Source organism: Phocoena phocoena, chromosome 8, assembly GCF_963924675.1.
Source record: "Phocoena phocoena chromosome 8, mPhoPho1.1, whole genome shotgun sequence".
Classification (NCBI taxonomy): Eukaryota; Metazoa; Chordata; class Mammalia; order Artiodactyla; family Phocoenidae; genus Phocoena; species Phocoena phocoena.
In genome coordinates, this window is record NC_089226.1 from 100,731,900 (window position 1) to 100,744,901 (window position 13,002).

The 13,002-nt window shown below is 41.1% G+C and overlaps 1 protein-coding gene across 1 annotated transcript; it reads left to right on the plus strand.

Moving 5' to 3' along the window:
- Nucleotides 1-1,282: 1,282 nt before the first annotated feature.
- SKA2 (spindle and kinetochore associated complex subunit 2) lies at nucleotides 1,283-1,648 on the plus strand. The gene has a single exon (XM_065883193.1). The coding sequence runs from the start codon at nucleotides 1,283-1,285 to the stop codon at nucleotides 1,646-1,648; it is 366 nt and encodes a 121-aa protein (XP_065739265.1).
- Nucleotides 1,649-13,002: the final 11,354 nt, after the last annotated feature.

Consider the following 13,002-nt stretch of genomic DNA (forward strand, 5'->3'; position numbering starts at 1 on the left):
GGGAATCCATTCGGTTTCAGCGAGGAGAGCACTGTCAGTTGTTATGATCTTGCTGCTGAGAGGGAAACGGGTTGCAGAAGGGCAAGAGTCGATTAGGGAGATGAGTTACAGGTTAGGAGGTTACTGCTGCTGTAATCAAAGGTATGAATGGTAGCTTGGACCAGGATGTGGTACGGAGATGGAGAGGACAGATGCCGGAAATCTCCGGGAGGTAGAGGTGACAAGTTTTCCTGATAGATTGGTCATGTGGGGTAAGTAAAGGAGAGACTCAAGAATGGACCTTAGGACTTCCCTGGTGGCACAGTGGTTAAGAATCCACCTGCCAATGCAAGGGACACGGGTTCAAGCCCTGGTCCGGGAAGATCCCACATGCCACGGAGCAGCTAAGCCCGTGAACCACAACTACTGAGCCTGCGCTCTAGAGCCTGTGAGCCACAACTACTGAAGCCTGCATGCCTAGAGCCCGTGCTCCGCAACAAGAGAAGCCAGCGCAATAAGAAGCGCGCGCACCACAACGAAGACCCAGTGCAGCCAAAAATAAAATAAAATAAAATAATTAATTAAAAAAAAAGAAAGAATGGATCTTAGGGGACTTTCCTGGTGGTCCAGTGGTTAAGACGCCACGCTTCCACTGCTGGGGGCACTGAGACCCCACAAGCTGCACAGCCCGCCCCCGCCACCCGCCAAAAAAAGGATCTTAGTAGCCAAGACATGGAAGCAACCTAAATGTCCATCGACAGAGGAATGGATAAAGAAGATGTGGTCCATATAGACAATGGAATACTACTCAGCCATAAAGAAGAACGCAATAATGCCATTTGCGGCAACATGGATGGACCTAGAGATTATCATACAAAGTAAGCCAGACAGCGAAAGACAAATATCATATGTAATCGCTTATATGTGGTATCTTAACAAAAATGATACAAATGAACTTATTTACAAAAGAGAAATAGGCCTACAGACATAGAAAACGAACTTATGGTTACCAAAGGGAAAAGGGGGGAAGGGATTAATTAGGAATTTGGGATTAACATATACACACTACTATATATAAAATAGATAACCAACAAGGACCTACTGTATAGCACAGGGAACTATGTTCAGTATTTTGTAATAACCTATAAGGGAAAAGAATCTGAAAAAGAACAGATACATATATATGTATAATTGAATCACTGTAGGTACATCTAAAACTAATGCAACATTGTAAATCAGCTCTATTTCATTAAAAAAATTAAAATTCAAAAAAGGAATGGAGGAGGAATGTCAACTATTCAATATGGAGGCAGAGGTCGATAAGCTGGAACTGATGTTCCAGAAAGCTGACTCTGATCTGGATTACATTCAGTACAGGTTGGAATATGAAATCAAGCCTCATTATCCTGATTCAGCAGGCAAGAAAAATCCAGTTACACTCTTAAAGGAATTGTCAGCAGGAAAGTCTCGATGTCAAACTCTGCATGCACGCTTTAAACCAACTGCTGTGGAGCACAAAGAGACCGAGAGCCGCATTTGTGCTACTTTCAATAAGACTATGACCTTGATACAAGAACTACAAAAGCAAACAGACCTGAAGCTCTTACCACTGACTGAAGAAGAGAAAACTGCGGCCGAGCAATTACGAGCTCACATATCAGACTTATGATGAAGAAATGGACTTGCAAAAGGGAGCCCTAATGGGGAAGAGATTGATTCCAGAGAGATTCAGGAAGCTGTCTTGTTAGCATTTGATGACTGTTGGTGGGGGGGATGACAAAGGAGATTTGGCTTGGGTTACTGGACAGTGATGCCTGCCACAAGAGAGGGGAATACGAGAAGAAGGGCAAATATTGTACTCATAATATTCAGCCAAAGGGATGGAATGGAAATAAACAGATTTAAAAAACTATATGCATATACACTTAGTCTTGTCATTTCAGGCGAGTAAGTCTCAACACCATTTTGTATCTGTTTTTGTATAATCAGGATAACACAGATGTACTGGCCTATTGTGAAAGAAAATTATGTACCATCAGTCAGTCAAATGTGAATGAACATGCTGTGGAAATTAAAGGAGAGAAAAAAAAAAAAGAAAGAATGGATGTGGTGATCATTTTGCAATGTACACCTGAAACTAATGTTATGTGTCAATTATAGTTCAAGATAAAAGAAAGTCGGGCTTCCCTGGTGGTGCAGTGGTTGAGAATCCACCTGCCAATGCAGGGGACACGGGTTCGAACCCTGGTCCGGGAAGATCCCACATGCCACGGAGCAACTAAGCCCATGCGCCACAACTACTGAGCCTGTGCTCTAGAGCCCGTGAGCCACAACTACTGAGCCCACGTGCCACAACTACTGAAGCCCGTGCGTCTAGAACCCGTGCTCCACAACAAGAGAAGCCACTGCAATGAGAAGCCCGTGCACCACAACGAAGAGTAGCCCCCGCTCGCCACAACTAGAGAAAGCCTGTGCACAGCAACGAAGACCCAATGCAGCCAAAAATAAATAAATGAATAAATAAATAAAAAAAGATTTAAAAAAGTCAACATCCTAAATGAAAAATAAAATGGATGGCTCAGCTTCTAGAAGCAAGCAACTGAGCTTCTGGGTTTTGTTTTTAATTGTGATTAAACACACACAGTGTCAAATTTACCATTTGAACCACTTCATGCACAATTCAGTGGCGTTAAGTATATCCACAGTGCTGTGCAACCATCACCGCTCTCCAATTCCAGAACTTGGGTGTGTATGTTTTGCGCACTGAACAATCTGAGTATTCATCAGATTCTGCGCAAAGCAGAGAGCATGGAGTTCCTCGGCAATCAGCGTCACTGCATCTAAAGGCCCGTGTCTGATGGGGGCTCACGTTTCCTCCTTTCCAATGGGCTCCCGCGCACGGGGCGTGTGACGGCATGCTCTCGATTTTGCTTCAGCTGAGCCTAGAAGTCCTGGGCACGACGCTCATTAGTAACTTCCGCTTGACCCTAATTAGGACCGAGGCCCTTATAGTCCATCAACCCTACGCAGGCGGCTTCTGGGTGGAGCAAGGGTTAAAATATTTTTGACATGAACCTGAAGCTTCGCTCCCTCTCGTCCACAGGGACATCAGTTACAGAAGGGTTGGCTGAAGGACATGAGGGCTGATGCCTCCAACTGAAACCCTGGAGGAGGTGGACGCCCTGCAGAGGCCTGCGCGGAGGCGGGGGCGGGGGGAGGGAGGGCGGAGCTGAGGGCGTCTGAGTGGCCTGGTTTGCAAAGAGACCTTGGTCTTTAACAGCTGACTTAAGAGAAGTCTCTACGATAAAAACAAACAAACAAAGGCCACCTATGGTGAACTCATGTTTCCCCATCCCCAAGATGGGGCTCCCCTGAGTTACGTGTGTGAATCAGTCGCAGCTTCTTCTGTAGTTTAAGGATTTATAGAGGATCAGGACACTGCATCTCTATTTTCTAAATGGTTGCGTTTTTATAACCCTCTGGGGAGAAGCTTAAGGGAGTCCTCTAGATACTCCTGTAGAGGAGAAATCCTATTGGTAAATTAGCAAACTAGTTAAGAGACTGGCCCAGCAGGAAGTTAACTAATTACCTTTACCATCTTACTAGTGTAAGGAGCTGAAATGGGTTTTCTTTTTAAAACTGAACTATAGTTGATTTACAATGTTATGTTAATTTCTGCTGTACAGCAAAGTGATTCAGATATATATATATATATATATATATATATATATATATATATACACACGCACACATTCTTTTTTATATTCTTTTCTATTATGGTTTATCCGAGGATACTGAATATAGTTCTCTGTGCTATACAGTAGGACCTTGTTGTTTATCCATCCTATACATAATAAATAAATAAATTAATTAAATAAAAAATAAAAATCTTTATTTAAAGCAGAGAGATTCAACAGCAGGCTCTGAAGTCGGCCCACCTGGTTGGGAGCCTTGAAATCCTGACTCTCCCACTGCCTCTGCTTGAGTTTTGCAAAGCACACGTTAATCTTTATGTATTTCAGAGAATTCATCTGTAAACTGGAACGATATCTACCTCACGGGGTTGTGAGGATCACATGAGATAATGCGGGCAATGTGCTTAGAATAACAACGGTCCATTATTATCACTCAACACAGGATACTCCAAGTATTAAAAATTATATAAAGTTCTGGTATGGGGAGATGTTCCCTGTATATTACTGTTTTAAAACATTAAAAGCAATACGTTAAGTATGATCCCACTTTTGAAAAGAAAAACGTGTGTATCTATAAGTACATTTGACATCAGTAGGGAAAACTTTAGAAGTATATACACCCAAATTTGAATTTAACATGCTTCTCATTTTCTTTAGTGCATATATTAGTGGTACAACACAAAAATAAACATTTAAAAATATCTAGACTTGCACTGTCCAATTCAGTAGCCACCAGCCACATGTGGTCACTTAAATTGAAAAGAACTAAAATTAAACAAAATGTAAAATTTTATTCTTCATTCTAGCCATAGTTCAGCACGCTGCGGCCACACATGGCTAGTGGCTACTTCGTTGTACATCATAAATGTGAACATTTCCACCATCACGAACGTTCTAATGGACAGCACTGGTCTGGGGGACCCAGGGGAGGGGACTTCTTGGTGATCTTTTCTCTTCCTTTGCTATAAAATGGGAAGAATTCCTGCTAACTTGGCTGGATGATTTTAACAGGACCTCTCAGAAGACCCTCCGATTAGGTAAGGAAAGCCGTTCACACTCCATTTTCACCAGGCATCAACCTATCTACATGCAATTTTCTTTGTAATATTGGGTAACAACCTCGATCATCCATTTTTTCTTTTAAATTATTTTTAATATATGGCAATTCCTCAAGAGGTGAAAAAAGCACGTTCATCAAGCAGCCTTATTTCCTGCTCAAGAGGATCCTGGGGGTGTCAGAAAGTACAGAGTTTCAGCCAAATTAATTTTCCATAACCCCATGCAATGGAAGAACCATTGCCACCTGACTCAGCTTGCAAAGTTCTAAGTACTCAGGTCAAAAATAAGCTGCATTTCAGGGGCTCCGCAAACACTTACTATATCAAGTCCAGGGCGTTAAAGACAGCACGTGCTACCGTCATCACAAGACACTTCAAGAGGTAAGAACCCACCAGATGTTTGATTATTAACCAGTGTGGAACAGGTGAACCCGGCGTTCTGTTCCCCTGGGAGAACCTGGGATCGGCTGGCTTGTGCTGTCCTCTGGCGCCCCCAAACGGCGCCTCATATAGGAAGCTAAAACCCCAATATTTACTCTGAACTAAAGACTTTCTGCCTTCGTTTCTCTTACAGGGTAACGAGCTTTCTCTTTAAAGTGACAGTTTACAAAACCAGGATAATCGGATCAAGATTTCACACCAAAAAGACTGTTGTGGTTCTAGAGGATTAGCCCCCAAAGACGCTATAACTAATTTTAGATTTTTCAATAATTTTTATAATATTTTAATTAATTTATTTATTTATTTTTGGCTGCGTTGGGTCTTTGTTGCTGCACGTGGGCTTTCTCTAGTTGTGGCGAGTGGGGGGGCTACTCTTTGTTGTGGTGGCTTCTCTTGTGGAGCACGGGCTCTGGGTGCGTGGGCTTCAGTAGTTGCAGCACGCGGGCTCAGTAGTTATGGCACACGGGCTTAGTTGCTCTGCGGCATGTGGGAACAAACCCGTGTCCCCTGCATTAGCAGGCGGATTCGTAACCACTGCGCCGCAAAGGAAGTCCCTATAATATTTTTAAGCACACAAAAAAGCATAGATAATGATACAATAGACGTTCATGCATTTATGATTCAGTTGAACACCTAAAATACTATAGATTTATTTGAAATCCTATTTCCCTTTCTTCTTAGAGGTAAAAATAAAACTCAGGATAGTGTTTTTCAGACCCATGTGTGTATTTATACTTGCACAGTCTTTATTAATGAACACATATAGTGTTGACTTACGTGTTTCAATTTTTTTCAGGAAATTGGCGTCATATGGTATCATTCTGAAGGTCTTGATTTTATTGATCAACATTGTCTTAAGAGTTATTTATGTTAATACATATGTATGTATGAACATATGTAAATGTGTATATATGTTAATACATAGTTGATTCATTTTTTTTACTGCTGAAAATTTCCCTATATAACTCTGCCCATTTTTTTTTTTTTTTTTTGCGGTACGCGAGCCTCTCACTGCTGTGGCCTCTCCCGTTGCGGAGCACAGGCTCCGGACGCGCAGGCTCAGCGGCCATGGCTCACGGGCCTAGCCGCTCCGCAGCATGTGGGATCTTCCCGGACCAGGGCACGAACCCGTGTCCCCTGCATCGGCAGGCAGACTCTCAGCCACTGCGCCACCAGGGAAGCCCCCCTCTGCCCATTTTATTTACCTAATCTCCTTACAAAAAGTAATGGTAATTAGATAATTCATCTTTTTCTTTTTGTTTTTTTTTTTTTGAATTTTTGAATTTTATTTTATTTTTTTATACAGCATGTTCTTATTAGTTATCCATACACATCAGTGTATACATGTCAATCCCAATCTCCCAATTCATCACCCCACCACCACTTTCCCCCCTTGGTGTCCATACGTTTGTTCTCTACATCTGTGTCTCAATTTCTGCCCTGCAAACTGGTTCATCTGTACCATTTTTCTAGGTTCCACATATATGCGTTAATATACAATATTTGTTTTTCTCTTTCTGACTTACTTCACTCTTTATGACAGTCTCTAGATCCATCCATGTCTCTACAAATGACCCAATTTCGTTTCATTTTATGGCTGAGTAATATTCCATTGTATATATGTACCACAACTTCTTTATCCATTCATCTGTCGATGCACATTTAGGTTGCTTCCATAACCTAGCCATTGTAAATAGTGCTGCAGTGAACATTGGGGTGCATGTGTCTTTTTGAATTGTGGTTTTCTCTGGGTATATGGCCAGTAGTGGGATTGCTGGGTCATATGGTAATTCTATTTTTAGTTTTTTAAGGAACCTCCATACTGTTCTCCATAGTGGCTGTATCAATTTACATTCCCACCAACAGTGCAAGAGGGTTCCCTTTTCTCCACACCCTCTCCAGCATTTGTTGTTTGTACATTTTCTGATGATGCCCATTCTAACTGGTGTGAGGTGATACCTCATTGTAGTTTTGATTTGCATTTCTCTAATAATTAGTGATGTTGAGCAGCTTTTCATGTGCTTCTTGGCCATCTGTATGTCTTCTTTGGAGAAATGTCTATTTAGGTCTTCTGTCCATTTTTGGATTGGGTTGTTTGTTTTCTTTAATAGTGAGCTGTTTATATAATTTGGAGATTAATCCTTTGTCCATTGATTCATTTGCAAGTATTTTCTCCCATTCTGAGGGCTGTCTTTTTGTCCTCTTTGTAGTTTCCTTTGCTTTGTAAAAGCTTTTAAGTTTCATTAGGTCCCATTTGTTTATTTTTGTTTTTATTTCCGTTACTCTAGGAGGTGGATCAAAGAAGATCTTGCTGTGATTTATGTCAAAGAGTGTTCTTCCTATGTTTTCCTCTAAGAGTTTTATAGTGTCCCTTCTTACATTTAGGTCTCTAATCCATTTTGAGTTTATTTTGGTGTATGGTGTTTGGGAGTGTTCTAATTTCATTCTTTTACATGTAGCTGTCCAGTTTTCCCAGCGCCATTTATTGAAGAGACTGTCTTTTCTCCATTGTATATCCTTGTCTCTTTTGTCATAGATTAGTTGACCATAGGTGTGTGGGCTTTCTATCCTGTTCCACTGATCTATATTTCTGTTTTTGTGCCAGTACCATATTGTCTTGATTACTGTAGCTTTGTAGTATAGTCTGAAGTCAGGGAGTCTGATTCCTCCAGCTCCATTTTTTTCCCTCAAGACTGCTCTGGCTATTCGGGGTCTTTTGTGTCTCGATACAAATTTTAAGATTTTTTGGTTCTAGTTCTGTAAAACATGCCATTGATAATTTGATAGGGATTGCACTGAATCTGTAGATTGCTTTGGGTAGCATAGGCATTTTCACGATATTGATTCTTCCAATCCAAGAACGTGGTATATCTCTCCATCCGTTTGTATCATCTTTAATTTCTTTCATCAGTGTCTTATAGTTTTCTGCATACAGGTCTTTTGTCTCCCTAGGTAAGTTTATTCCTAGGTATTTTATTCTTTTTGTTGCAATGGTAAATGGGAGTGTTTCCTTAATTTCTCTTTCAGATTTTTCATCATTATTATAGGAATGCAAGAGATTTCTGTGCATTGATTTTGTATCCTGCAACTTTACCAAATTCATTGATTAGCTCTAGTAGCTCTCTGGTGGCATCTTTAGGATTATCTATGTATAGCATCATGTCATTTGCAAACAGTGACAGTTTTACTTCTTCTTTTCCAATTTGTATTCCTTTTATTTCTTTTTCTTCTCTGATTGCCATGGCTAGGGCTTCCAAAACTATGTTGAATAATAGTGGTGAGAGTGGACATCCTTGTCTTGTTCCTGATCTTAGAGGAAATGCTTTCAGTTTTTCACCATTGAGAATGATGTTTGCTGTGGGTTTGTCATATATGGCCTTCATTATGTTGAGGTAGGTTCCCTCTATGCCCACTTTCTGGAGAGTTTTTATCATAAATGGGTGTTGAATTTTGTCAAAAGCTTTTTCTGCATCTATTGAGATGATCATATGGTTTTTCTTCTTCAATTTTTTAATATGGTGTATCACACTGATTGATTTGCGTATATTGAAGAATCTTTGCATCCCTGGGATAAATCCCACTTGATCATGGTGTATGATCCTTTTAATGTGTTGTTGGATTCTGCTTGCTAGTATTTTGTTGAGGATTTTTGCATCTATATTCATCAGTGATATTGGTCTTTAATTTTCTTTTTTTGTAGTATCTTTGTCTGGTTTTGGTATCAGGGTGATGGTGGCCTCACAGAATGAGTTTGGGAGTGTTCCTTCCTCTGCAATTTTTTGTAAGAGTTTGAGAAGGATAGGTGTTAGCTCTTCTCTAAATGTTTGATGGTATTCACCTGTGAGGCCATCCAGTCCTGGACTTTTGTTTGTGGGAAGATTTTTTGTTGTTGTTTTTTGTTTTTTTTGCGGTACGCGGGCCTCTCACTGTTGTGGCCTCTCCCGCTGGGGAGCACAGGCTCCGGACGCGCAGGCTCAGCGGCCATGGCTCACGGGCCCAGCCCCTCTGCGGCATGTGGGATCTTCCCGGACCGGGGCACGAACCCGTGTCCCCTGCATCGGCAGGCGGACTCTCAACCACTGCGCCACCAGGGAAGCCCTGTGGGAAGATTTTTAATCACAGTTTCAATATCATTACTTGTGATTGGTCTGTTCATATTTTCTATTTCTTCCTGGCTCAGTCTTGGAAGGTTATACCTTTTTAAGAATTTTTCCATTTCTTCCAGGTTGTCCTTTTTTTTTTTTTGCGGTACACGGCCCTCTCACTGTTGTGGCCTCTCCCGTTGCGGAGCACAGGCTCCGGATGTGCAGGCTCAGCAGCCACGGCTCACGGGCCCAGCCGCTCCACAGCATGTAGGATCTTCCTGGACCAGGGCACGAACCCATGTCCCCTGCATTGGCAGACAGACTCTCAACCACTGCGCCACCAGGGAAGCCCAGGTTGTCCATTTTATTGGCATAGAGTTGCTTGTAGTAGTCTCTTAGGATGCTTTGCATTTCTGCGGTGTCTGTTGTAGCTTCTCCTTTTTCATTTCTAATTTTACTGATTTGATTCCTCTCCTCCTTTTTCTTGATGAGTCTGGTAATGGTTTATCAATTTTTTTCATCTTCTCAAAGAACCAGTTTTTAGTTTTATTTATCTTTGCTATTGTTTTCTTTATTTCTATTTCGTTTATTTCTGCTCTGATCTTTATGATTTCTTTCCTTCTATTAACTTTGGGTTGTTTGTTCTTCTTTCTCTAGTTCCTTTAGGTGTAAGGTTAGATTGTTTATTTGAGATTTTTCTTGTTTCTTGAGGTAGGCTTGTATTGCTATAAACTTCCCTCTTAGAACTGCTTTTGCTGCATCCCTAGGTTTTGGATCGTCGTATTTTCATTGTAATTTGTCTCTAGGTATTTTTTGATTTCCTCTTTGATTTCTTCAGTGATCTCTTGGTTATTCAGTAACGTATTGTTTAGCCTCGATGTATTTGTGTTTTTTACGTTTTTTTTCCCTGTAATTGATTTCTAATCTCATAGTGTTGTGGTCAGAAAAGATGCTTGATATGATTTCAATTTTCTTAAACTTACTGAGGCTTGCTTTGCAACCCAAGATGTGATCTGTCCTGGAGAATGTTCCATGTGCACTTGAGGAGAAAGTGTAATCTGCTGTTTTTGGATGGAATGTCCTATAAATATCAATTAAATCTATCTGGTCTATTGTGTCATTTAAAGCTCTTGTTTCCTTATTTATTTTCATTTTGGATGATCTGTCCATTGGTGTAAGTGAGGTGTTAAAGTCCCCCACTATTATTGTGTTACTGTCGATTTCCTCTTTTACAGCTGTTAGCAGTTGCCTTATGTATTGAGGTGCTCCTATGTTGGGTGCATATATATTTATAATTGTTATATCTTCTTCTTGGATTGATCCCTTGATCATTATGGAGTGTCCTTCCTTGTCTCTTGTAACATTCTTTATTTTAAAGTCTATTTTATCTGATATGAGTATTGCTACTCCAGCTTTCTTTTGATTCCATTTGCATGGAATATCTTTTTCCATCCCCTCACTTTCAGTCTGTATGTGTCCCTAGGTCTGAAGTGGGTCTCTTGTAGACAGCACATATATGGGGCTTGTTTTTGTATCCATTCATCGAGCCTGTGTCTTTTGGTTGGAGCATTTATAGATAATTCACCTTTTTCTTACTAACACGATTGAATTCTTTTATAGTCTGAATACTAATCTTTTGTTTGGTTATCTGGTTCTCAAATTACTTCTTTCAGCCTGTGGCTTATCTGTTCTCTTTGTTTATGGCATCTTTTCAAACACAAGATTTTTACACATCAAAGGCAAATGTATTACCTTTTATGGTGTATGCATTTCGAATCTCATGAGATCCTTCCATATCCCAAGGTCATGTGGTAGTTTTTACCTTTTTAAAAGAATTTTAAAGATTGACTTTTTACGTTTAGATGCTTCATCCCCCTTGGTTTTACGTGTATATTTGGTACCAGGTGGATGTCTCTTTGTCTGTGTGAGTTTCTCTCTGCCAGAGTGCACATTAGAATAGCCTTGGGAGCTTTGTAAAAAACCATTTTTCTGGGCCTCATCCCAGAAATGATGAAATCTTAATCCCTGAGGGTAGAGCTGAGACATTAGCACTTAAAAAAACCCCAACTCCCCCAGGTGGTTCTAACACGCAATCAGGGCTGAGAACTTCTGCTCCAAGGTCAGACCAAGAATAGAATTGCTGGGGTGTCTATCATGGGGTGGGTATTACATCGTTAGCTACAGTGGATATTGCCAGTGCTCTGTAAAGTGATTAAAACTATTTACGGTCCTTCCAGTAGAGAGGTCCAGTTGCTTCACATCTTTGAAAACACGTGGGCATTATTATCCCAATTAAATAATAAGGAAGCCACACCCAGAAAGTTTAGGTGATTTGGGGACTTGCCTAAAAATCACACAGCAGTGTCTCCACCACCTTTGGCATCCTGTTCCTCTGTTTACACATATTGCTTCTGTCCAATGTGCTTCATTCACTAGCATCCCTGGACAAGGACGCTGGCAATATTTATGGTTCTGTATATACCCCCATTTGGCTCCTATTTGGACTCCAAATTCAACCTCAGCGTGGAGAGATTCACCCCACAACTGACTTCTCCTAAAATTCTTATGGAGTCAGCCACTCCCATAAGCCCAGGCTTTCAATTGAAACACACAGAAACATCAAATTAAGAGGGCGGGGTGGGGGGCGGAGGGGGGCTGGATATTAACCAATGTGTTACTCTTCGAATGCCCGTTGACAATTTGTCAAGTTTACAAAAATGTATGTATCCCTTACTCTGTGCCAAGGAGCAGGCGAGATGTCCTAAGAGCTTCAGAAGCACAAGGCGGGGTTTCTGCTCCTGGGAGATACGGAGGCTCTAATGCAAATGAGACAAGGCTTAGGCAACTCAGTTTTAAATTATCAGTAGAGAGTTTTAGGTGATATGATTTTAAAGATGTGATTCCTGTGAGCTAGTTGTTTGGACTAACCTTGGAATTTCCTTCCTACGCTGCCTCTCTAGGGATTTATGAGATAAGGAAGGCTTTAAGGCTGAAGACTAGATAGAACCTTCTCCTTGGTCCTGGTAGGCAGCCTCTAAGATAGCCCCCAGTGGTCCTGTTATCCATGCCCTTCTATAGTCCACTCCATGCTGAGCAGGGCTGATCTGTGTAGCCAGTTGGCTGTGTGGACACGATACCACGTGACTTCTGAACTAGGTTATAAAAGGCCCTGTGGTTTCTGCATTGCTCTCTCTTGAACTGCTTGCCCTGTGGGAAGCCAGCTGCCAGGTGGTTAACACACTCAGCAGCCCTATGGGGAGATCCTTGAGATGAGCCATGACTTCCTGCCAATAGTTAGCACTAACTTGTCACCCATGTGAGCGAGTCACTTTGGGAGTAGATCCTCGGCCTTAATCAAACTTCAGATCAACTGCACCATATCCGACACCATGACCACAACCTCATGAGAGACTTGGGGCCAGATCTACCCAGACAAGCTGCTCTTGAAATCCTGACCCACAAAAATGATGTGAGATGATGTGAGATAATAAATATTTGTTTTGTTTTGTTTGAAGTCACTAAGCTTTGGGGTAGTTTGTTTTGCAGCGATAGATAACTTATACAATGGTTTTCTTATAGAAGCATCACCAATCTGATAACAAGAAAACAATTCTAATTGCTTAAAAGCCTTTAAATATTGTTATTACTCCCACAAACTCTGAAAGAGGCAGACAGAGAAAAGGGAAGTCTTAGAGAAGGTGAGTTATTTCTTTAATTCACAGGGACTAGATGGCAGGGATAAAA

Bases quoted from the DNA above. Each gene is read 5' to 3' on its own strand.
- SKA2 (XM_065883193.1), top strand. From the start codon at position 1,283: ATGGAGGCAGAGGTCGATAAGCTGGAACTGATGTTCCAGAAAGCTGAC.